Source organism: Typopeltis vanoorti, chromosome 9, assembly GCF_054136105.1.
Source record: "Typopeltis vanoorti isolate ZY-2024b chromosome 9, IOZ_Tvanoo_1.0, whole genome shotgun sequence".
Taxonomy (NCBI): Eukaryota; Metazoa; Arthropoda; class Arachnida; order Uropygi; family Thelyphonidae; genus Typopeltis; species Typopeltis vanoorti.
In genome coordinates this window covers 109737178-109763719 of record NC_143557.1, presented here as the reverse complement: position 1 = coordinate 109763719, position 26542 = coordinate 109737178, and the positions used below count along the sequence as shown (strand labels likewise).

The following is a 26542-nucleotide window of genomic DNA, read 5'->3' as shown; positions in this document are numbered from 1 at the left end:
CTGTAGACTCAAATATACAAACAGTATTCAAGAAAATATGCATGAGTTTGAAAACAAGAATCAAATCATGAAGATACTCTTGACAAACACTCAATAAAACATTGATTCCGATAAAGAGCCAAGAGGCTATTTTTCCGGCGGCGTAAATTAAGTTAAGGGGATAATAAATCCCTCATTATTTTAAAGCCGGATACGAAACTTGCGGAGATCGAAAGATTTTGATCTCCGAGTTTCGTATCCAGCTTTAAAATAATGAGGGATTTATTATCCTCTTAACTTAAAACATTGATTCATTTAGCTAGGTAGGGAAGGCATGTGGCAAAGAGGTCTGCAAGGATAGAAAAATCCATAGTAGACATAGGAAGTTAAAAGAGGCAGTCCTGGGAAGAAAAGAAAAAAAAAAAATGACAAACGTGATGCATTCACCTTTATTAAGTTTACTTAAAGGAAATGAAACTAGAAGTGACAGAACAGTGGTAGATAATATCTAATAGCAATACAGTCCAGGAGTAGATATCAATATTTAAGGTTTAAGAGGATAAAAATGGACAGAGATTTGAAGTTCAAAGAACATGACTGCAAACACAGCAAAACATCTCAAAGGATCATTTTTATAGTAAAAAACACTAACAAGGAGGGATAATGGAGCTATTATCCATCTTTATAGGACTTTGATATGACAAACTGACTACTATGCACAGTCTGGGTCATCAGGATATCAGGATGAAGGTTACAGAGCTTAGCTAAACGGCAGAAAAGAGAAGAATGATAAACATAATTTACTGAAGAAATTTATAAAATACATACTAAAGAAATTCACAATGCGTGACTAGTGATATGATAGGCACTGCATTCATAATATCTAGTGTGGGCATTCACTGAATCCATGGAGATACCCATGTAATAATGATAATATTATAGGACTGTACAAAGGAGGGAGGAAAGGGGAAAATGTTAACCTTCAGAAAGAAATGAGTCGAGTTCCAGACACAAATTAAGTAAGAAATGTTCTAACAGAGTAGGTCTGTAGAAATGATATTTGCATTCCCCAGTGACAGAACTAGAAAATGACTGCTGAAAGTTCAACTGTAATTGTCAATTAGAGGAACTTTTTTCAAGGCCTTATTTTCAGCCAGTTCTCGAGTTTTTTTATCTCTGGCACAGGCAAGTAAGGTTCTTTCTATTAGAAACTTGGATTTCAACTCTACAACTCAAGAAAATTGGTTGTCAAATGCACACTATTTCAGATAATAATAATATATAGTGTTAGGGCCTCCTCCCCAGATGTCTGGAATCACTGAAATCTTTGGGCCAGCTATTACTGATGTATAAGACTTGCTGCCCACCAAAAGTTTACCTAGGGCTAACTCAGCCTCGCCTACTATTTCTGGGGAAAAGGTTAGAGGATTTAGTTATTTGTTCTAATTGAAAAATAAATGTTAGAAGTTATGTAATATTTAGTTATACGATAATTAAGCATCAACTTTGCAAAACATAATGATATCTGTAAACAATAATTAATCATAATATTGGAAAAGCAAAAGAATTCATTTTGAAAAATGTAATATAAGAAAGCATTTTTAATTAAGCAATCAAAATTTACTTCACTTTTTCCTTTTCTATCTTGGAAGGAACAAAGCTTCTCTTATGTTCTGGCCTGTTTGTTACTGGATGGATCATCTTCTCACAGGTGAAAAAATCAATGAATGGCTAGAAAATATAAAAGAAACACATCATAACACACCAATAATAAAAATGAGGACCTTTCAATAAACATTCAGATGACAAAAAAAACTGAGATAAACATTAAACATTACAAAACCCAGTACTACATTAATCCCTTCTCACTAGCTAATTGGATAGCATTTCTGCTCAACAAACAATAAGTGAAAAATGCACTCTCTGACACTTCGAGTTCCTTAGTACTGAATGAGAGTTTTTGACATTCAGTCAAATTTATGAGATTTATAACCTTTTGTGGGTGATTCACATAAGAAATGTCTGTCAGTAACATAACAGGTTGAATGAAATGCACATACATATTTAATAAAACCTATTAATTTCTATTACTTTTAATAATGAAAATTTTTATTTCCAAGTGTAAACAAGACATCTTTTGAGATCACACACACACACATATATATATATATATATATATGCACATATATGACTGTAAGCTGCTTTATGCACTGAATTTCAAAATATTTTGTATAAAGTTAATGATGCTGCTAGAAATAACAATACATATAGTGTTACATTATCTGATGTCATTCATTATGGAGTTTAATGGAATAAGCCCCATAATGAATCACTTTTGTTTAATCACTCCTATATTTCATCTCAGTCATTGATAGGGAAACAATATTGAAATTGTGAAAATACACACAAACTTGCACAAATAATAAGTGGAAGTGATTAGACTGAAAGCCCAAAGTCCTATGAAGGGTGCTCTCTATGGGTACTGTTGGCTAGAGTTAGCTGTGTTGGTTTGGAGGCCTAAGAATTAAAGTTTCCCAAATCTTAGCAAATTTAATACTTCCCAATTGGTTGAAGTTGTATTTATTAAGATTAGGTCAGTTTTTTAATTCTGCTGCTGATTCTAAAAAAAAAGTCTTTCAAATTTGTATTTTTTGTGGTAATAGTAGTGGTTTATTATTTTTTTTTTTCATTTGATTCTATGCTAGGTATCCAAGACATGGTCAGCAAGCACTCACTGACTATAACTTTATGGTGACAGACTGTGCCATAACTAACTTTTTCATAGGCCCTGTTCAAGATTTTTTTTGGTCCCTCTTTTTTTTTGGAAAAAAAAATGAAAAAAACAAATACGAATATGATAGAAATAGATTGGTTTTTAACTTTAGCCAAAAATGCTACAGAATCGACCAACATGGTGGCAAAATTTAAAAATATAATACTGATTTTTTTTGATAACCCATCCCCCCGTCCTGGACCCTGTGTCTATGCACCTGCCTAGTTACAGCACTGGTAACAGATGCATTTTTTTATCTTCTAGGCAGATCTCCCAGTTTGACCATAATAAGATAAGGTGCAGGAATAACGAAGTTTGTAAACACTTGGAACTGATAGAGGATCCTTGGGAAAGCAGATGAGAGTAGCCAGCTTTAGACAAGATTTGAATGCCGTGCAGAGATGGCACTTTTTTGGAGTTCTGGCTATTTTTTCCAAGGTGCCTCAGATATAAGGAACAATAACAGCATTATTATAATCAGCATGTTGAGAGAGATAGAAGGAGCAATTAATTTGTTCATGTTTTTTGGCATTGCAGCCAATAGACAGTAAAGTATGTGAATAAACGAGAATTCAGCAGTAAGACCAGCCTTGGTAAGTTGTATTTACCTGTGTAGGTGGGTTTCTGTAAACTAAGATAGAAAGGATGTCATAGAGAATATGTGTAATTGGAGTATCTAGAAAAGGCAGGCTACTATTATTTTCTTTTTCTATAGTGGAATGGATTCTGGTGTGCTGTCTTTTGAGATGGAGGAGGAAGGACTATGTGCCCAAATAGAGAACACATCATCAATGTATCTTGGCTGATATTAGGTTTGAGAATAGAATTATCAAGAGCAGGTTTTTTTTTTTCAAAATGCTCCATATAATAATTGGACAAAGGAGAACCCATAGCTGTAACCTCAATCTGTTTATAAATAGAATCTTCACTTTGAACCAGCACAAAGGCGAAATTAAAAAGATCAATAATATCCAGGTTGAAACCATTTTTAAGTAAATTTAAAGTTTCAGAAAGAGGGATATTACTAAAATAGGGAGATGACATCAAAGCTTATGATATCGTTATTGTATAAAACTAAATTTTGGATTAAATATTTGCAATGAGTGGAATTTTTAATATAAGAAGAAGAATGACTTGAAAGCAGGGTTAAGGATTTAGCTAAAGAGGGAGAGTCAGGGCCATCTACTATGGGATGAAGTGGGTTGGTAGGTTTATGAATTTTGTGGACAGCTCAAAAACAGCCACAACTCTAAAAAAGTACAATACCTGCACAGTATATTCAAACCTTATCTAAGCTGGCTACCCTCATCTGCTGTCTCCCAAGGATCCTCTACCTCTTCTATCAGTACCAGGTGTGTAAAAAGTTCTTGTACATACCTGCATCTTATTTTATTATGGTCAAACTGGGTGATCTGCTAACATCCACCTAGAAAAACAAAAAACACATCTGTTGCCTTACGTATGGTCAGTCAGTACGTGATAACCACGTCTTGGATACCTGGCACAGAATCTAATGGAAAGACATCATATATTCAGTCTAATCATTTCCACTTATTGTTTGGGCAAATTTGTGTAATCATCATTATCATCAAATTCCTGACATGTACCCTCAAGGGGTGTACACGATATGATAGTATTACATGAAAAATTTACATCATTACTAACTTCCTATCTACAATTTTCCACCAAATCAGTCTGTTACTGTCAAGACTACAATATTATCATTATCAGATCTTATATTTCTATCTTCTAAGGCACATTGTACCATATCAATCCACTTATATCTTGGTCTTCCTCTGGGTCGTTTTCCTGCCAACCTGGCAGAGAACACTTGTTTTGCTAATCTTTCCTCGCCCATTCTGTTTAAGTGACCATCATCATCAAATTCCTGCAATGTACCCACAAGGGGTGTACAGGATATGATAGTACTACAAGAAAAAATTATATCATTACTAACTTCCTATCTACAATTTTCCTCCAAATCAGTCTGTTACTGGTCAAGACTCCAACATTATCAGATCTTATAATTTTATCGTCTAAGGCACTCTGTACCGTATCAATACACCTATATCTTGGTCTTCCTCTGGGTCGTTTTGCTGCCAACCTGGCAGAGAACACTTGTTTTGCTAATCTTTCCTCGCCCATTCTGTTTAGGTGACCATACCACCTGAGATTAGCTCTATTAAGCATTCCTGGATGCTGACAATATCAAGTTCTTTCCTAATATCCTTGTTTTTAATATGATATTGCCATTGATGCCATCTGTTCACACCTATAATCATTCTCAGGACTCTCATATCTGCCATCTCTAGTCTTTGGTCAAGTGCTTTACTTCTGACCCAGCTCTCAGATCCATAAGTTAAAACTGGTTTGAACACTGTCTTGTATACAGCTAATTTAGTGTTCCGACTAATTTCTCTCTTATTCCATGTGAATTTATTCAATTGACTTCCCACCATACCAGCTTTGCTGATTCTGTTGTCTATTTCTATATTTAATTTACCATCTTAAATTAAAATCGTGCCTAAGTAGCTGAAATATTTTACTTGTTCCACAGGTTCTCCATTCACAACACAGTTGACATTTTCAATGATTCTGCTTATTTTCATTGTCTTTGTCTTTTTATTGCTAACCTTCATACCATATCTATTACAACAACTAATCAATTTAGTCGGAGAATCTTGCAGACTTGTAGCAGATTTATTTAGAAGTATAACATCATCCGCATAAAGCAAAAGCTGACACTAACATCTCCAATTTTGATATCATGTTTAATACCACTTTCCTTTATGTGATCCATATAGATAATGAATAACAGAGGGGATAACGTACATCCTTGTCTCACACCAGATTTAACATTAAACCACCTTCCTGCACTTCCTTCAATTCTAACCGCTGACTTACAACTCAAATAAAGACTAAGTATTGCTTGATATAATGCACCACTGATACCATATGACTGCAGCATATGGAATAGCTTCTTTCTTGGCACCTTATCATATGCCTTTTCCAAATCGACAAAACTTAAATAACAGAGGGGATAACGTACATCCTTGTCTCACACCAGATTTAACATTAAACCACCTTCCTGCACTTCCTTCAATTCTAACCGCTGACTTACAACTCAAATAAAGACTAAGTATTGCTTGATATAATGCACCATTGATACCATATGACTGCAGCATATGGAATAGCTTCTCTCTTGGCACCTTATCATATGCCTTTTCCAAATCGACAAAACTTAAATACAGATCTTTGTTATATTCCCATGCTTTCTCGACTATTTGTCGTAAAGTGAAGATCTGATCCTGACAGCCTCTGTCAGGATCAGATCTTCAATTTACGACAAATCGACTTTACGACAATTTAGCCTGAATCCAGCTTGTTCTTCACCAAGCTTTTCTTCCACAATTCTTCTCACTCGTTTCTCAAGTATACTTGCATAGATCTTGCCAGGAACACTCAGCAGCCAAATACCTCTAATTCTCACATTCAGTTTTATTTCCCTTTTTATATATGGGTACTATGAGAGCTCTACTCCAATCATCGGGAATTCGTCCCTCTGTCCAGGCTTTCTGAACTATGCAGTGCAGCTACTGTAAGACTCTTATACCACCATACTTCAGCATTTCTGGTCGAATATCATCTACACCAGCTGCCTTTCCACATTTCAAGCCTTTGATGGCTTTTTCTACTTCAAGTATAGATATGTATTCCTGGCTGCATGCCTGGTCAGTATTTTTTACCACTGTGCTGTCATCACTGCTTGTTTCATTTAGCAGTTTTTCAAAGTAATTACTCCATACTTCAAGGATATCTTTTTCTCCAGTTTTCATGTCACCTTTATCATCTCTAACTCCTTTTACAGCACTCTTTCCTCCATTCCTAAGCTTCTTCAACAACCTCCAGAATATTTTGCCACCTTCTTGATATGTATTTTCTATATTCTTGCCAAAGTCCTCCCATGACTTTTGTTTAGCTAGTTTTACACAGTGTTTAGCATTCTTGCATTTGTCTCTATATTCTCTAAGAGCACAAGCTGACTTATTTTCCAGGAACTTTTGATATGCTTTCTTCTTTTCCTTCACTGCCTCTTTAACTTCCTGTGTCCACCAGGGAGTTCTGATTTTTTTATCCTAGCAGACAACCTCACCACATGCCTCTCTGACAGAATCAATCAATGTTTTCTTCAGAGTTTGCCACTGAATCTCCAAAGTTTGATTCCTGTTCTCAAACTCTTTCATTTTTTCTTCAATAAGCTTTGTGTATTTTAGTCTACAGTTCACATCTGAGAGCTGCTCAACTTTTATTCGCTTTAAAACTTTCTTACATGTTATTCTTTTCAATATGAAATTCAATTTTATCATGCTCAAGACTAAATAGTGATCACTTTCAATTTCAAATCCACTGTACACTCTGGTGTCCTGCACCAGGAAGAAAACATCACTATCAACAATAACATAGTCAATGAGACTTTTCTTATTCCTTGCTTCTTTTCTCCATGTGAATTTGTGCACATTTTTATGTTGGAACATGGTGTTAGTAATAACCAGTCCATGTCCTGAGCAGAAATCCAACAGATATTTGCCATTATTATTAGCATTGCTCTTTTCCCCAAATTTTCCCAAAATATTTTTGTATGTCTCACAATCATTTCCTACTCTGCTATTCAGATCCCCAACAAGGACAAACCTTTCCTTTTTCATTGTGTCAGTTGCTTTTCTAAAGCTTCAAAAAATTCCTCCACTTCTACCGTAGTAGAACCTTCTGTGGGACCATAGGCACAAATAAGTCTCATTGTCCAGTTCCCCATTCTCATATTTGCCCACATTACTCTACTTGAGACTGACTGCCATTCAAGAAGATTAGCCTCGTATTTTGTGTTGAATACTATGGCTACTCCTCCTTTTCCTTGATTGTCATTGCCTGAATATAACATTTTGTATTTATTGCTCAGAAAGATCTCACCAGTTTTGGTCTTTTTTGTTTCAGTCACCCCTATTATGTCGATCTGGTACTTATCTAATTCCTCAGCTAGCTCCATTTCTTTGCCATTCAGGTTTCTTACATTGATAGTACCGATCTTTAACTCTGGTGATGTTGAGTTGGGGTTTGTTTTCAGATTTGTTCCAGTAGCTGACTTATCGCTGTTTGCCCTGGTTCCCTGGCGAAAACAATGGGGGCCTTGTTTAATGGGGCGACGCCCCTGCCAGCATGAAATTTTGTCATGTTGTACCATCATTTTTTTATTTTGGTTTAACCAATAAGAATACAATTTGGTCGGCTAAATCCCAAATTGCCACGAGAAGGTGAGGATTGGACATTAGGTCAGAAGCCCTGGTCGATTTTCCGCATTCCTTTAAAGGCTATGTGGAGGTCTCCTCTCAGTTATACAGCTTTGACCCTTAAGTGACCATACCACCTGAAATTAGCTCAGCTAACTCATTCTTGGATGCCGACAATGTTAAGTTCTTTCCTAATATCCTCGTTTTTAATATGATATTGCCATTGATGCCATCTGTTCACGCCTATAATCTTTCTCAGGAGTCTGATATCTGCAGTCTCTAGTCTTTAGTCAAGTGTTTCACTTCTGACCCAGCTCTCAGATAAATAAGTTAAAACTGATTTGAACAATGTCTTGTATACAGCTAATTTAGTGTTCCAACTAATTTCTCTCTTATTCCATATGAATTTATTCAACTGACTTCCTACCATACCAGCTTTATTGATTCTGTTGTCTATTTCCATATTGAATTTACCATCTTCACTAAAAATCGTGCCTAAGTAGCTAAAATGTTTTACTTGTTCCACAGGTTCTCCGTTCACAACACAGTTGACATTTTCAACAATTCTGCCTATTTTCATTGTCTTTTTAATGCTGACCTTCATCAGATATCAATTACAACAGTTATTCAATTTAATCAGGGAATAGTGCAAACTTGTAGCGGATTTATTTAGAAGTATAACATCATCCGCATAAAGCAAAGAGCTGACATTAACATCTCCAATTCTGATATCATGTTTAACACCACTTTCCTTCATAATGTGATCCATATAGATAATGAATAACAGAGAGGATAATGTACATCCTTGTCTCACACCAGATTTAACATTAACCTTCCTACCGGCTAGGACGTCTATAGACGTCCAACTAAATCTGGATAAGATTCAGCCCACCTGTTTAAAGAACCTGGATAAGAAGTGCAATTTGACTGTCATGTCCCTTAGAAGGTGTGATAAACCCTCACGCTGAAGAGAAAGGTTAATCGGATTATCTCCCGTTCGTAGCTGCCTCTCAGTTGCCTATAACAAGAAACGGACTTTCTTGTTCCATGCTGGTGAACTGAATTTTAGTTATATATGATAGAATAAAAATAGAGAAATTATTTATATTTTTGTTTTCTCTTTTTATTGTACAATACAATTTTAATTTCTGGAAAAAATAAAGGTCTTGCATAATTTCTTCACTTAACCAATTTAATTTTTTATTTTTTTGCGCTAATTTTTTAATCGCTACTAGACAAAAGATTTTTCTTTGTTCTCGAAGAAATTAATTCACGATAATTATTTGGAATATTCTTTTAAAAAAAGAAAAGAAAACCGGCTGCCGACGTTCCAGGTTATATTAATTTTATTTTTGTACAAAACCATCGAAATCGAATATTACTTAACAGATTTCCTTTAGGACAAGGTTGAGCAACTTTGCTTTATAGAGAATAACATGAAATTCTTTAATCATATTATTAAATTTTTTCTTCATGTTGTATAGTAATCTGTACTTTTACTTTCATGGTTTCCTTGTATAATTGGTCATTACAAAATGAAATTAACAGTTATGATTTAAATTTATATTTTCTGCATAATTCAGATATTTTATTCTCCAATTTTTAAAGTAAGCGATACATTTGCTTATTTTTATCATTCAAAATATGTATATCAAATGTGAAATTTCATTTCCATATTTTTACAATTGAATTGAACTTTATTTCGCCTCTGATAGTTTAACACCCCCCCCCCCGTTGCATTACTATCACACACCCGAAAACTGTTATGAAACATAGGTACAGTTTTTATTTAATTCATTATTTTTCTCTAGTAATTGTTCCACATGACTTCAATTTTTCGATACTGAAACTATGTGGTGATTATTATAAATTAGCAAATTATAAATCAGACAATATACATATTTCCTGATTATTATAAATCAGGAAATTATGTGATATTCGGATACAGGTGAAATTAATATTTAAAATCACTGTCATCCTTCAAATGCAATATCAGAATAAAGAAAGTGAAAAAACCGAAGTTTCGAAATACATTTCGAAAGCCAGCTCTCTAAATGTATTGGTCTACAGACTGGATTCTGAACACGCTAATGTTTCGTGATGTTATGACTGAAAAACAATTCAATCTCATCATGAAGTATTTGCATTTTCAGAATAATGAAGAATACGATCAGGCAACACATCCTTGCCCAGTCCTCAACAAAATTTATGATTTTCTGATGAAAATCCGTCAAAAATGAAGGTGGACTGAAATGTAAGCAGTATATTCCCAAAAAGAAAGCGAAGTATGGAGTAAAATTTTTTATGCTTTGTGAATCGGAAAGTGGATATCTTTGGGATTTCAAACCTTATACGGGAAAGCAAACTGTAATCGAGCACGATAAATATTCGGATCTCCCCTTGTCGATGCGTGCAGTAATGCAGTTACTAGACTCTTTACTGGGGAAAGGTTACTGCATTATAATGGATAATTACTATATATGTGTCCTGAACTCGCTGATTTGCTTTTACAGCATCTTACAGATAGTTATGGTACTGTAAATGCAAAAAGGCGAGATATGCTTCCAGATCTGGCTTCAGGAAAGCTATCGAAGGGGGAAATCCGAACTTATCAGCGAGGGAAAGTCTTTGCACTACGTTGGAAAGACAAAAAAGATGTTTTTCTGCTATCTTCCCTGTACAATCCATCAGCGGAATCCGTGGAGAAGCATGGTTTGAAGAAAGAAAAACCCATTGCTGTGTGTGCATACAACGACACTATGGGTTGAGTCGACAGGTGCGATCAGCAGCTATCATTCTACTCTGTAATGAGGAAACAGCATAAAAAATATTACAAAAAAGTGTTCGGACATGTTATTTGAATTTTGAAGTGTTTGGATTTTGTTATTTGGAACAGTTTCCTCCTGTACAAGAAAAATGTTTGTCTACCATAACATATCTAGAATACAGAATAGAAATTGCGAAAGCATTGCTGCATGCACATGCACCTTCTTCAGCAAGCAGAAAAACAGGAAATCCTATCAGACATCTGAGGTTGAACGCTGCTAACTCCAACCATTATCCCGAAAATCTACCACCAACGGCTAATAAAAAAAAAACCTCCACGCAAATATTATGTATGTAATAAAAAAATATCAGAAAAGAAACAAAAATCTGGTGCCCTGAGTGTAAAACTGCTTTGTATGTTTATCCTTGCTTCAAGGTATTCCACGCTGTTCAAGAATTTTAAATTCTGAACAGTATGAAATAAAAAATGTTTGTTTTCAAAGCCATCAAAACAGTCCTTTTCAGAACTACAAATATTGATAGAGGGATACCCGAATGCACTGTTTCTTTTTCATCTTGAAGGCTAATTTTTAAGTTCTCTTTATAACACAGAGAAACTGGAAAGAGTATTCCAGGTAAAGTATTTCATCAAAACAATAAAAAATAATGAAATAAAATCTACCCTATATATATATAAAATGATAAGCTTTTTTGTCATGTTTATCGAAACGTTTTGAAACTCAGGGGCTACCCTGAGTGTCGAGTCTTCAAAATTCGAGTCATCAGAATTCAGGGGCTGAATCTCCTTTCGAGTTATCACAATTGAAGGAGAACTGGTCTACCATACCGGAACATGGGGGGGGGGGGCAGCATAGCCCCCCTAGTTAATAAATGAAATATATAAATAATAACGGGAACATTTTCACCTTGCCAACACTCAACATTGATGTGATATGGGTTCCAAATTTCTTGTTTCGGAGATATGTATATATATATTACAGTTTTGTAATAAAAATTTCTGCTACAATGAAGTTTGGCAGAATCAATATTACCACCTTATTTCTGTTTCTCGTGTGGGAGAAAAACGGTAAAATGTCACTCTTATAATTATATGAGATGTTATAATGGCAAAAATAGTAAGAAAAAAGTCATTTGCAGTTTCTCTTCAAAACACAAAGAAAGAACATTGTAAATTCAGCCAGTGGAAAAGAAAAGACTACATATTTTTCTCCTGTTATCTGATTTTTTTTCTTATAGTTCAAAGAAGAAATCACTGCATATAGACACTACATGAAGTCTGCAGGAGGGAAAAAAATATGGAAATTGGTTACATTATAACGAATAGAGAAATCATGCCAGAAAAATTATTCATATGATTCTAATCTCAGCAGACATAACATTTTCTTCTAGATTAGATATCTAAAGTAACTGAACCTTTGCTACTATTTTACACTAAAATGAATGGGTATGTTCCCCAAGTGATTTACGTTTGTAACAGCTGTCTTGCGAACGATTTATGAAATAAATTATCTGAAATATCCGCAGATTGCTTAGGTCTATATCCCCCCCCCCCAAAAAAAGAAGATTATGAAACGCATATGATCATTATAAATTAAGCAATTATTTTGGCATAAATAATGTATAAGCATGTAAACGAAATATCAGTATTTTTGTTAGAATATAGGTAATCAACAATCGAAAAGGAAACAAGACATTCTTGACATATTCTGCACTAAAGCCTGGGGCACTTTAGTGTTCTCCCCTTTCTTCTCAATAGCACTGAGAGTAATAAGCCTTCAGCTTTTCCTCCAGCTAAGAGGATATAACCAAGTATTTACAAGACTAGATTATTTCAGAAATAGCTTCCAGCAGCATAAGAAGTAATATTTAGATTTTTTCAAAGAAAAACAAACACAAATAATACTACTGAACTTTCTTTTGTGTGGTATGCATATAAACAATTTTGCATGGTGAAAATATAGCATATTATTTCTAAAATTTCACGTAATTTCAGCGGGCAGTAGAACAGCTGGTTTTAGATTGCAAATAAATAGAACAGAATTAGAAGTTTCACAATACAATCTGATTGCCGTATATCTTTTGTCAAAATGGTAAAATGAAGTAATTGATTTTGAATGCTCTCTAGAAAAGCTTTCAAACCTGTGAGTTCTAGGAGAGGATAAGGAGGGGGGGGGGAAGCATTAGAAAATCTTCAAAATGAAAAAGAATTTTGAATCATTCCCTATATGATATTTTTCCCATTATATTTTCAACATATCTACGAGGATGTGCACTAGATATTATCGTAATATGCATAATACAAATAAATAAATAAATAAATAAATGACGAAGGCGAAGAATCACTGCTAAAATATCATTGGATATAAATTTTTGATACCAAAAAGACACACAATCGGAAACAGAGTAATGCAATGTAGCATTTTAACATTTTTTTTTTATTTTGTCTTTATGAATAACAAAAAATCGTTTCTAAAACTGATATGTGATGATCCATATAATGCTATTTCGCTAGAAACGAAAGAAAAAGGACATATTTATTTCAATAAATATTGTTTAAAAATATAAATATTTGACATAATATTTTCATAGCAAACATTTGAAAATTCTGAAATTCGAAAAAAAAATTATTCAATTATTATACGTAAAGTGAAAGAACAATCAGTGCAACTCTTCCGGTGCACTGATTTGTAGAATTACCAAGTATTTATAAGACGTAGATTATTTCAGAAATAGCTTCCAGCAGCAGAAGAAGTAATATTTAGATTTTTTTAAAAGAAAAACAAACACAAATAATACTACTGAACTTTCTTTTGTGTGGTATGCATATAAACAATTTTGCATGGTGAAAATATAGCTTATTATTTCTAAAATTTCACATAATTTCAGCGGGCAGTAGAACAGCTGGTTTTAGATTGCAAATAAATAGAACAGATTTAGAAGCTTCACGATACAATCTGATGGCCGTATATCTTTTGTCAAAATGGTAAAATTAAGTAATTGATTTTGAATGCTGTCTAGAAAAGCTTTCAAACCTGTATAGAAATTTAGAGTAGTTATGCAATTCAGTTCCAGGAGAGAATAAGGAGGGGGGAAGCATTAGAAAATCTTCAAAATGAGCAAAAATGTTGAATCATTCCGTATATGATATTTTTCACATTATAATTTCAACATATCTACGAGGTTATGCACTACATATTATCGTAATATGCATAATACAAATAAATAAATAAATGACGAAGGGGAAGAATCACTGCTAAAATAGCATTGGATATAAATTTTTGATACCAAAAAGACACAATCGGAAACCGAGTAAGGTAATTTAGCATTTTAACATTTTTTTTTATTTTGTCTTTATGAATAACAAAAAATCGTTTCTAAATCTGAAATGTCATGATCCATATAATGCTATTTCGCTAGAAACGAAAGAAAAAGGACATATTTATTTCAATAAATATTATTTAAATATATAAATATTTGACATAATATTTTCAAAGCAAACATTTGAAAATTTTAAAATTCGAAAAAAAATTATTCAATTATTATATGTAAAGTGAAAGAACAATCAGTGCATCTCTTCCGGTGCACTGATTTGTAGAATAAAATACACCAAATTCATTATCACTAAATAGATTCATTGCAAAAGCTGATCAGTGGGCATTTCAGGATTGATTTTTTTTTTCGCATATGTGAAATTGGTTTCAATTTTTGGGAAGAGACACAATAAATCATTTTAGAGGCAAGAAAGGTCAAATAACTTAGGACAGTAAATGAAATTCTAAGCAACACAATAGACGTAAAGACAGGGGGAGGGGACACAAAGGTCACTCAGCAACAGTTAATCCACTAATGCTATAGAATAGCCGTAACGAGATTAACGGCGGAGGAAGGTAATGGCATGATAAAAGGTAGAATGCCGACGAAATTTTGATCCATGAAAAAAGCTAGAGAGTGTTGAATATTTCATCCACACCGGCCGGTTGGGGGGTTAAACCATCTTCCTGTACTTCCTTCAATTCTAACTGCCGACTTACAACTCAAATACAGACTAAGTATTGCTTGATATAATACCCCATTGACACCATATAATTGTAGCATATTGAATAGCTTCTCTCTTGGCACCTTGTCATATGCCTTTCCCAGATCGACAAAACTTAAATACAGATCTTTGTTATATTCCCATGCTTTCTCGACTATTTGTCGTAAAGTGAAGATCTGATCCTGACAGCCTCTATTTGGCTTGAATCCAGCTTGTTCCTCGCAAAGCTTTTCTTCCACAATTCTTCTCAACCGTCTCTCAAGTATACTTGTATAGATCTTGCCAGGAACACTCAGTTGAGAAATACCTCTGTAATTCTCACATTCAGTTTTATTTCCCTTTTTATATATGGGTACTATTACAGCTCTACTCCAATCATCAGGAATTCGTCCCTCTGTCCAGGCTCTCTGAACTATGCAGTGCAGCCACTGTAAGACTCTTATACCACCATACTTCAGCATTTCTGGGCGAATATCATCTAGTCCTGCTGCCTTTCCACATTTCAAGCCTTTGATGGCTTTTTCTACTTCAAGTATGGATATGTATTCCTGACTGTATGCCTGTTGAGTGTTTTTTACCACTGTGTTATCACTTCTCGTTTCATTTAACAATTTTTTGAAGTAATTACTCCATACTTCAAGGATATCTTTATCTCCTGTTTTCATGTCACCTTTATCATCTCTAATGCCTTTTACAACACTCTTTCCTTCATTTCTAAACTTCTTCAACAACCTCCAGAATATCTTACCACCTTCTTGATATTTATTTTCTATGTTCTTGCCAATCACACTGAAATTTGTTCCGTTTGTCACGTGCCATGACTTTCTGCGGCAATTTTATTACACACATTTTCGTAATTTTAGGGAGTTAATTATAAAAAAACAGCAGAATTCAAAAGTTCAAAAAAACTTAATAGTTTTTTCTAAGCAGGATTACCTAAACCAAGCACCTCAACATCGAACATTAACTTATCTAAAAGTGTGCGTAAAACAATTTTTTTGTTATTACAGCTAATATTGGTAAAATTGCAGTATAATGTTACAGATATTTTTATTTTAAAAATTCGCGATTTAATGGACACCCCTTAGCCTCTATTAGTCCGTTGAATTGAAGGTTTACTGTATATCAGTTTCAAGGATGGTATTTGAACTTTAATTTTTAACAGCAGTTCTTCATAAATATCTGCAAATAATTTGATGGTCAATTTCAGTTGAATTTTGGTTGGTGATTGAACGGCGGAGATGGAGTTGTAGAGCAGGTGCCCTCCCTCGATGAGTCCTTGGACTTTCTGGAGGTGTTAAAGAATAATAATAATAATAATTTCATTAAAACACATCAAATTTTAAATTTAAAGGAGGCATTCTTACCAATGGTGTTATAATATTTGACGTGCAGTTTTTGTTCTCACTGAATATCTTAATAAGTAGTGTAATTTAAAAAGAAAAACAAAAGTTTACAGAAAAGATAATGTAATTATGGCAACTGCACATAGATGTGATGACAGGACCTAAATGAATGCAATGCAATGAACTTAATGTTGCCTCTGACATTTAATAAATATATCAGTTAGAAACTTAACCTCACTCCTTTTCTTGTTGAGTTGGTTTCAAAATCTGTTTACTTTAATATATGGGGTGGGGTTGGAAATGATAAACACCTGGAACAAAATGATATTAAAGCAATTGATATAACCACAAGAAAGAACATAGATCTAGTATGATATTCTACATCTAGTAGCAGAGTTATGAAGGTAGCTTATGTTTTTATATCCTCATATGTTCTTTATTGTGGTTATATCAGTTGCATAAAATATCATTTTTGTTTTAGGTGTTTATAAGAACTTTCCAGACCACCCCCCATGTATGTGTGTGCGTGCGCACGTGTGTGTGTGTCAAAATTAAAATAAGTAAGTAAAGGAATCATCACAGATAAAAGTGTATTTTGTACAGCATTCTTGTATACTGACACTGTTAATTACCACAACTGAACCTGAGCCATTTTTCATGTGAAGCATAGACAATTCTGTTTTTTGTAAGTTTGGCATCAAAATGAAAAAAAAAAAAAAAAACAGAAAAAAAAAAATTAAAAAAAATCAGCTACTGCCTTTTTATTCCCGTATATATAGGGAATAGGCAAGGCCGTTTTTAGTCCCATCTAACTTTTGGAGACTGAGTTCAATCTCCACTGGTACCCAATCAGAGATAGCTGGCCCAAGGCTATCACTAATTAAGCGGCATGCAGTGAACCGTGATGTCTCAACAAGTGCCACCATCTCATGGTCCATAACCCTAACTCTCGTATATATTTAATGTCTGAGATAATGTGAGTTCTATGATCAATTTTCTTGAGTTTATGGGACGAAAAACCCGAGTTTCCGGAAGAAAAAACCGCTTGCCCGTGCAAGAGATCGACCAACTCGGGAACCGGTTGAAAAAAGGCTTAGAAAAAAATTTCCTCTAGTCACCGACTAGACTCGAAAACAAGTCTTCCTTCATGCAGCCAAGCAGCATGGTGTGCAAACGCCACATCCACTGAGCTACACAGGCTCTCAATTAAAATGATTTGAACAAATTTTAAGTTTTTTTTTTTAACCATAACATTTCATTAAATTCCATCAAAGCAAGGGAAAATTATCATAATTTTTAATTGTTTGTAAGAAAAATTATTTCATTATACAGCAAAGAATCTTTCATCAACCAGATTTACATATGATACTGAATTTAAAAAAAAAAAAAAAAAACATTTAGATAAAAGTAATCCATTTTGTAAAACAATGAACTTACGTAAACCTTTTACCTTACGTAATAAGTTTATAATTTAAAAAAAAAATTTTTTTTAATTTAATTTTTTCCTAATTCTGCATCATGAGCTAGCCCAATCAAAACCAAAATAATTTGAAAGTTTTAGGTCCCTGCAAATGGTTCAACTAAAAACAAAAGGTTGAGATTGTTTAAAAAAAGTTTTAGACACCAAAAAAAATCTATCTAGCAACAGTCAAGATGCATAGACAAACCAACAACATAACTGTTTTTAATTTTTGCAAAATGAACTGAAAAAGAAATACTTAAGTTGGGATTCCTTTTATACAACAATATATTAGATATACTGACAATATGATATGTTGCTATCTTATATTTTATGAATTTTATTTCTTTACATCAATTTCATATTAGAAAATAATACTGCTGAATACTGAGAAGTTTAGTGTGATCACTAAGAAGTTGTTACTATTCTTAGTTCGTGCCACATTAAGATCCTACAAAGAAGAAGTAGATAAACTTGAATTTTTATAGAAAGGATCCACATTACAAATAATGTGAAAAGGTAACTTCTCATGAGAGCATTTGTGACAAAATATGATAATCATCCAGGTTAGAACTAATCATTTCATAAAATGTTTAGTTCTGACCCTGTTTTCCCCATAATTTTTCTCAGAACTCTCATATCTGTAGTCTCTGATCAAGTGTTTTATTTCTAACCCAACTCTCATATCCATAACTCAAGACAGGTTTGAGTGCTGTATTGTATACTGCTAGTTTAGTATTTTGACTAATTTCTTTCTTATTCTATATAAATTTATTCAACTGGCTCTCCTTCATACCAACTTTTCTTATTCTGTCATCTATTTCCATATTTAATTTGCCATCTTTACTAAAAACTTTGCCTAAATAGCTGAAATATTTCACCTGTTCTATAGTTCTCAATTTAGAATGCAGATGAAGTTTTCTATATCTCTGCCCACTTTTATAGTTTTGGGATTTTTATTGTCGATTTTCATGCTCCTGGAGACTTGCACTTTCTTTAAGAGTAAGTTTCTTTAGGAGTAAAAGATCACCCAAAAAAACAAGACATTTTACTTCTAAACAAATTCAGAAAGCCAGGTTAGAAAACTGAATTCCATATGATTGTAGCACAGCTCTCACAGCTCCTCTCTTAAAACTAAATGTTCTGCCATATAACAACTGGAGCATTTTAAAGTGCTTTTCTCTGGGCACCTTGTCATATACCTTTTCCAGATTGTAAGTAGAGATCCTCGTCCCACGATATCTCAATTATTTGTCGTAAAGTGAAAATCTGATCTTGACATACTATTTGGCCTGAACCCAACTTGTTCTTCTCAAAGGTTCTCTTTCACAAATTCTCTTAGCCTATTCTCAAGTGTGCTTGCATAAATCTTACCCAGAATACTTAGTGGAAAAATTCCCTCTGTAATTTTCACGTTCAATTTTATTCTCCTTTACAGATGGAAACTCGGAGAGCTCTACTCCAATCTTCTGGAATTTGACCTTCTGAATGATGCAGTATATCCACTGCAATGCATTTATACCTCCACATTTGAGCATTTCTGGTTGAATATAATTTAATCCAACTGGCTTTCCCTGTTTCAGGCTTTCTGATAGCTTTTTCTATTCATGTATTGATATGTACTCCTGTTTGCATTCCTCATGAATATTTCCCACTATTGTTCTGTAACTGCTTGTTTCATTTAACAGTCTTTCCAAGTAATTACTCCAGACATCTAGAATATTTTAGTTCATCTTACTAACCCAAGTAGATGGCTTGTGTCTTTTCTGAACTCAAGATAGAGAATTTAGCATTTAGATGTTTACATTTCACTTGTTACTTGTTGCCTCAGTGGAGTTTGCAACACAGTTGTGTTGCAAACAGTTGAGTAACAAATACAAACAGCTAATCTCTGTTTGTATTTGAGGATGGCTAGTTTTCCTCTCAAAAAACATATAGTCCTCACGTATTTTTTTTTTTTAAATGTAACGGAGAGTTAATGCCATAACCACCCAAGGTGGAAATAATAAAAACAGTTTCCTGTTTTGAAATCAGCTTACATCTGTGTATTTTTTTTTTTTTTAAATGTAATGGAGAGTTAATGCCATAACCACCCTAGGTCTCCTGGGAGAAGGTGGAAATAATAAAAACAGTTTCCTGTTTTGAAATCAGCTTACATCTGTGAAACTACTGCCACTCAAGAGGTTTATCACCATGTTTAATGTCAAATACTGTAGCTACTTTTTCCCTTCCCTAATCTGTATTGCCTGATTATTTCTACATAATCATAAGATTTATAATTATGTAGAAAGATCTGACCTGTTTTGGTCTTGTCTATCACAATAAAATCTCTTATGCTGACATGATACAGTATTCCTGAAATTCTTCCACTAGCTCTCTTTCCCCAAATTTATTTGATTAGTCTATTCACACTCCACCTTTTTAGTACTTCTGGTATAGAAGAGGAGTTTTTTTGAGAGGTAAGTTATGTGACAGGATACAAAAATAAGAATACTAGGGTAGACAAGTAATTAATAAATGTCCATAAAAAGAATAAACCAAACAGAAATTCAGCATGTGCACTTATTAAATACTTAGCAATGGCATAATTGTGCTGCACTATCACAGTATTCAGTAACCCCAGCCTCCTTTGGATACACCAGAAAATAATACAAAAATTTACTGGTTTATCATAAACCAGAATTTAAGTCAATTTTTAAGGCACCTGCATAAATGATAAAATAACTGTTAAGTGTTTCCTTGAATATCAAAACAAGTTTTAATTAAAAAATCACTTATTACCTCATATGGATCATATTTTGCATCTGGATATTTACCGCCCTCCATCCTTTGCAATATATCTACATCTTCTTGACTTAGTATAACATTCTGTCCAGTCATTTTATCAATCACAGTACACCTAAAATTAAGCATTCATCTGCATTAAACCATCTAAATACAATTCCTAATCTTCAGATAAAGGTTAATACAATTAGATACAAGTTAAGATCATAAACAGCAACAAAATGCTCTTGAACATCCCCCCCCCACTCTCTCCTTGGCAGAGTAGCATACTAACAGCAATACAGAAATATCTCATAGTAACAAAATGTATTAGTTTCAATCATGAAGAATAATTTTTTTTTTCTTAATGAACCCCTAAAATACCTTGAAAAAAAAGTTCCAAGTTCAGAGCCTTAGGAGTTACTCCTATCTTTACAATCACATGATCACATTCTTCCTTCATTGAAATTTTCATTTATGTGACTTGTGACCTCCATCCATAAATGTATGGTGAATTAGTACCATGGATGGTTTTTTTTCTTAATTTTATTTATTTTTATATTTTTCATTTATTATTTTACCTAATCTAGAAATCCTCTTCTAGATTTAAAAAAAAAAAAATTGTTTGAAGGAAAAGAATAAGAATGTACACAAATTACAGAAATTTTCATAAATTCCCATGGATAAAAAAAGAAAAGGAGTGAATAATATTCATTAAAAAGCTATATCATCATCATCAAATTCCTGCCATGTACCTACAAGGGGTGTACAGGATATGATAGTACTACATGAAAAAATTATATCATTAATAACTTCCTATCTACAATTTACCTCCAAATCAGTCTGTTACTTGTCAAGACTACAACATTATCAGATCTTATATTTCTATTGTCTAAGGCACTTTGTCCATATCAAACCACCTATATCTTGGTCTTCCTCTGGGTCGTTTTGGTGCCAACCTGGCAGAGAACACTTGTTTTGCTAATCTTTCCTCGCCCATTCTGTTTAGGTGACCATACCAACTGAGATTAGCTCTACTAACGCAATCCTGGATGCTGACAATATCAAGTTCTTTCCTAATATCTTCGTTTTTAATATGATATTGCCACTGATGCCATCTGTTCACGCCTATAATCTTTCTCAGGACTCTCGTATCTGCCGTCTCTAGTCTTTGGTCAAGTGTTTTACTTCTGACCCAGCTCTCAGATCCACAAGTTAAAACTGGTTTGAACACTGTCTTGTATACAGCTAATTTAGTGTTCCGACTAATTTCTCTCTTATTCCATATGAATTTATTCATTTGACTTCCCACCATACCAGCTTTGCTGATTCTGTTGTCTATTTCTATATTTAATTTACCATCTTCAGTAAAAATCATAACTAAGTAGCTGAAATGTTTTTCTTGTTCCACAGGTTCTCCATTCACAACGCAGTTGACATTTTCAATGATTCTGCCTATATTCATTGTCTTTGTCTTTTTACTGCTGACCTTCATACCACATCTATTACAACAGCTATTCAATTTAGTCAGAGAATCTTGCAGACTTGTAGCGGATTTATTTAGAAGTATAACATCATCCGCATAAAGCAAAGAGCTGACATTAACATCTCTAATTTTGATATCATGTTTAATACCACTTTCCTTCATAATGTGATCCATATAAATAATGAATAACAGAGGGGATAATGTACATCCTTGTCTCACACCAGATTTAACATTAAGCCATCTTCCTGTACTTTCTTCAATTCTAACTGCTGACTTACAACTCAAATAAAGACTAAGTAATGCTTGATATAATGCCCCATTGACACCATATAACTCAAGCATATTGAATAGCTTCTCTCTTGGCACCTTATCATATGCCTTTTCCAAATCGACAAAACTTAAATACATATCATTGTTATATTCCCATGCTTTCTCGACTATTTGTCGTAAAGTGAAGAGCTGATCCTGACAGCCTCTGTTTGGCCTGTATCCAGCTTGTTCTTCACCAAGCTTTTCTTCCACAATTCTTCTCAACCGTTTCTCCAGTATACTTGCATAATTCTTGCCTGGAACACTCAGTAGGCAAATATCTCTGTAATTCTCACATGCAGTTTTATTTCCCTTTTTATATATGGGTACTATGAGAGCTCTACTCCAATCATTGGGAATTCGTCCCTCTGTCCAGGCATTCTGAACTATGCAGTGCAGCCACTGTAAGACTCTTATACCACCATACTTCAGCATTTCTGGTCGAATATCATCTACTCCAGCTGCCTTTCCACATTTCAAGCCTTTGATGGCTTTTTCTACTTCAAGTATGGATATGTATTCTTGCCTGCATGCCTGGTCAGTGTTTTTTACCACTGTGCTGTCATCACTGCTTGTTTCATTTAGCAGTTTTTCAAAGTAATTACTCCATACTTCAAGGATATCTTTTTCTCCAGTTTTCATGTCACCTTTATCATCTCTAACTCCTTTTACAGCACTCTTTCCTCCATTCCTAAGCTTCTTCAACAACCTCCAGAATATTTTGCCACCTTCTTAATATTTATTTTCTATATTCTTGCCAGTCCTCCCATGACTTTTGTTTAGCTAGTTTTACACAGTGTTTAGCATTCTTGCATTTGTCTCTATATTCTCTAAGAGCACAAGCTGACTTATTTGCCAGGAACTTTTGATATGCTTTCTTCTTTTCCTTCACTGCCTCTTTAACTTCCTGTGTCCACCAGGGAGTTCTGATTTTTTTTTTATCCTTGCAGACCTCACCACATGCCTGTCTGGCAGAATCAATCAATGTTTTCTTCAGAGTTTGCCACTGAACCTCCAAGGTTTGATTCCTGTTCTCAAACTCTTTCATTTTTTCTTCAATAACCTTTGTGTATTTTAGTCTACAGTTCACATCTGAGAGCTGCTCAACTTTTATTCGCTTTAAAATTTTCTTACATGTTATTCTTTTCAATATGAAATTCAATTTTATCCTGCTCAAGACTAAATAGTGATCACTTCCAATTTCAAATCCTCTGTACACTCTGGTGTCCTGCACCAGGGAGAAAACATCACTATCAACAATAACATAGTCAATGAGACTTTTCTTATTCCTTGCCTCTTCTCTCCATGTGAATTTATGCACATTTTTATGTTGGAACATGGTGTTAGTAATAACCAATCCATGTCCTGGGCAGAAATCCAACAGATATTTGCCATTATTATTAGCTTTGCTCTTTTTTCCAAATTTCCCAAAATATTTTTGTATGTCTCACAATCATTTCCTACTCTGCTATTTAGATCCCCAACAAGGACCAACTTTTACTTTTTCATTGTGTCAGTTGCTTTTTCTAAAGCCTCAAAAAATTCCTCCACTTCTACCTTAGTAGAACCTTCTGTGGGACCATAGGCACAAATAAGTCTCATTGTCTAGTTCCCCATTCTCCCTGAAATTCTGATTATAACTGAGACAGCATCTTTGCCTCCAGTTGTAGAGTGACTATGTGGTTTTGACTTGGAAGATGAATAGACATGCTGGGGGTATCAAAGAGAAAGGAATGTATGTGGAATTATAAGGCAGGTGATTATAATAGTCATTATAATATTAGCAGAGCTAATCTCAGGTGGTATGGTCACTTAAGCAGAATGCGAGAGGAAAGATTAGCAAAACCAGTGTTCTCTGCCAGTTTGCCAGGAAAAAGACCAAGATATAGGTGGATTGATACAGTAAAAAGTCCCTTAGAAGACAGAAATATAAGATAAGATAATATTAGAGTCTTGACATTTAACAGACTGATTTGGAGGAGAATTGTAGATAGGAAGTTAGTAATAATGTAAATTTTTCATGTAGTACTATCATATCCTGTACACCACTTGAGGGTATATATCAGGAATTAGATCATGATGATTATAATAATCTTAGATATCAGCTTTGGGTAGAGCCGAACCAAGATAATTTTGCACCCTGGGTGGACTCTGTGTGTGATGCCCATAAGGATTTTTTTTTCGTTATTAATTTTGAATACTTAAGTACTTTCTAATTGTAAGTATAAGTATTTTTTTCGAATGATTAATAATTTCATAATATTCACTCAGATATACTACATAAAAAAGAAACAAAATATTTTACACTCAAATCTTAATTTAATAATTAGATAGCGCCATTATATCTTCATCAAATTCCTGACATGTACCCTCAAGGGGTGTACAGGATATGATAGTACTACATGCAAAATTTACATCATTACTAACTTCCTGTCTACAATATTCCTCCAAATCAGTCTGTTACTTGTCAAGACTACAACATTATCAGATCTTATATTTCTATCTTCTAAGGCACTTTGTACCGTATCAATCCACCTATATCTTGGTCTTCCTCTGGGTCGTTTTGCTGCCAACCTGGCAGAGAACACTTGTTTTGCTAATCTTTCCTCGCCCATTCTGTTTAGGTGACCATACCACCTGAGATTAGCTCTACTAACGCATTCCTGGATGCTGACAATATCAAGTTCTTTCCTAATATCCTTGTTTTTAATATGATATTGCCATTGATGCCATCTGTTCACACCTATAATCATTCTCAGGACTCTCATATCTGCCATCTCTAGTCTTTGGTCAAGTGTTTTACTTCTGACCCAGCTCTCAGATCCATAAGTTAAAACTGGTTTGAACACTGTCTTGTATACAGCTAATTGTGTGTTCTGACTAATTTCTCTCTTATCCCATATGAATTTATTCATATGGGATAATTTATTCATTTATTCAATTGACTTCCTATACCAGCTTTGCTGATTCTGTTGTCTATTTCCATATTATTACTATTATTACGGGCAACTCCAGGGAGTCATTGGACTCATCGAGGGAGGCCCCAAATCATATTCATCACAACTATTTGACATTCATACAGTATCTATCATACCTTGCCTTAAACCCATTCACTTTCACAGCATCCACCACAGACTCAGGGAGCGCATTCCACTCATTCACTACTCTAAAAGTAAAGAACCCAGCTCTAACACCTTTACTAACCACTTTTGCCCAGTTTCCATGGATGTCCCCTAGTCCTCCCACAACCAGCCCTGTTCTCAAAAATATCTTCTGAATTAATTTTATAGAAACCCTTCAGTAATTTGAAAGTCTCAATCATATCTCCCCTCCTCCGCCTATCAACCAATTTCTGCAACCCACAAATCCTCAACCTGTTCTCATACGGTTCATTCCACAGACCTGCTATCATCTTGGTCACTCGCCTCTGGATCCTCTCCACCTCCTCCCCATCAAGAAGAAACCTAGGTGACCAAATCTGAGCACAGTAGTCTAGATGGGGTCTTATCCAGGCTTGATACAGAGGAACAATAACCTGCTTGTCAACGTATTCTTCAGCAACCAAGTGATTTGATGAGCTGATTTGGCCACTTTTGCAATGTGTCCCCTAAATTTCAATTCCTTATCTACCAACACTCCTAAATCTCGTGCCTCATCAATTTCCTGGAGCACGGTTCCACCAATGCAGTAAACTGCCGCCAATCTTTTCACCCCAAAATGCATAACCTTACATTTTGCCACATTAAACTGACATCCATTCTCCTTAGCCCAGACCTCCAATCTATCCAAATCATCCTGCAAAATTTTGACGTCATCTGCATTCACTATTGCCCTACCCAACTTCGCATCATCCGCAAACAAATGAACTGTTCCTCTCAGATCATTTCCTATATCATTTATGAACAAATTAAACAGCAGTGGTCCAAGAACAGATCCTTGTGGCACACCACTAGTCACAGGCATTCTTGTGGACTCTACTCCCGAGTAAACCACTCTCTGATATCTCTCCGTCAACCACCCTCCTATCCATCTCACCAACCCTATGTCCATTCCCATATGCTGCAATTTACTGATTAGAATTCCATGTGGAATCCTGTCAAAGGCCTTGGCAAGGTCCAGTAGAATCACCGTAAACCCATTACCCTTATCCAGTTCAGCCGCCGTCACTGTGTTATAATACGTGAGCAAGTTACTGAGGCATGACCTACCCTTCACAAAACCATGCTGTCCCCGATACAGTATCCCATTTTCTTCTATCCAATCTTGTATTTTCCTCTTGACTATTTTCTCTAAGACCTTGACAATGATTCCTGATATGC

General features: G+C 34.5%; 1 protein-coding gene across 1 annotated transcript in view; it reads right to left on the bottom strand.

Annotated features, from left to right (window-relative positions):
* LOC150103417 (ribosome biogenesis protein bop1) overlaps positions 1 to 26542 on the bottom strand; it is a 128496-nt gene that overhangs the window by 86735 nt on the left and 15219 nt on the right. Inside the window, exons 5-6 of the mRNA XM_090398153.1 lie at positions 20447 to 20564; positions 1609 to 1710 (exon numbers count right to left, since the gene is read on the bottom strand). Of these exons, the coding sequence (XP_090254279.1) occupies positions 1609 to 1710; positions 20447 to 20564 (220 nt within the window). The remainder of the gene's footprint in view (positions 1 to 1608; positions 1711 to 20446; positions 20565 to 26542) is intronic.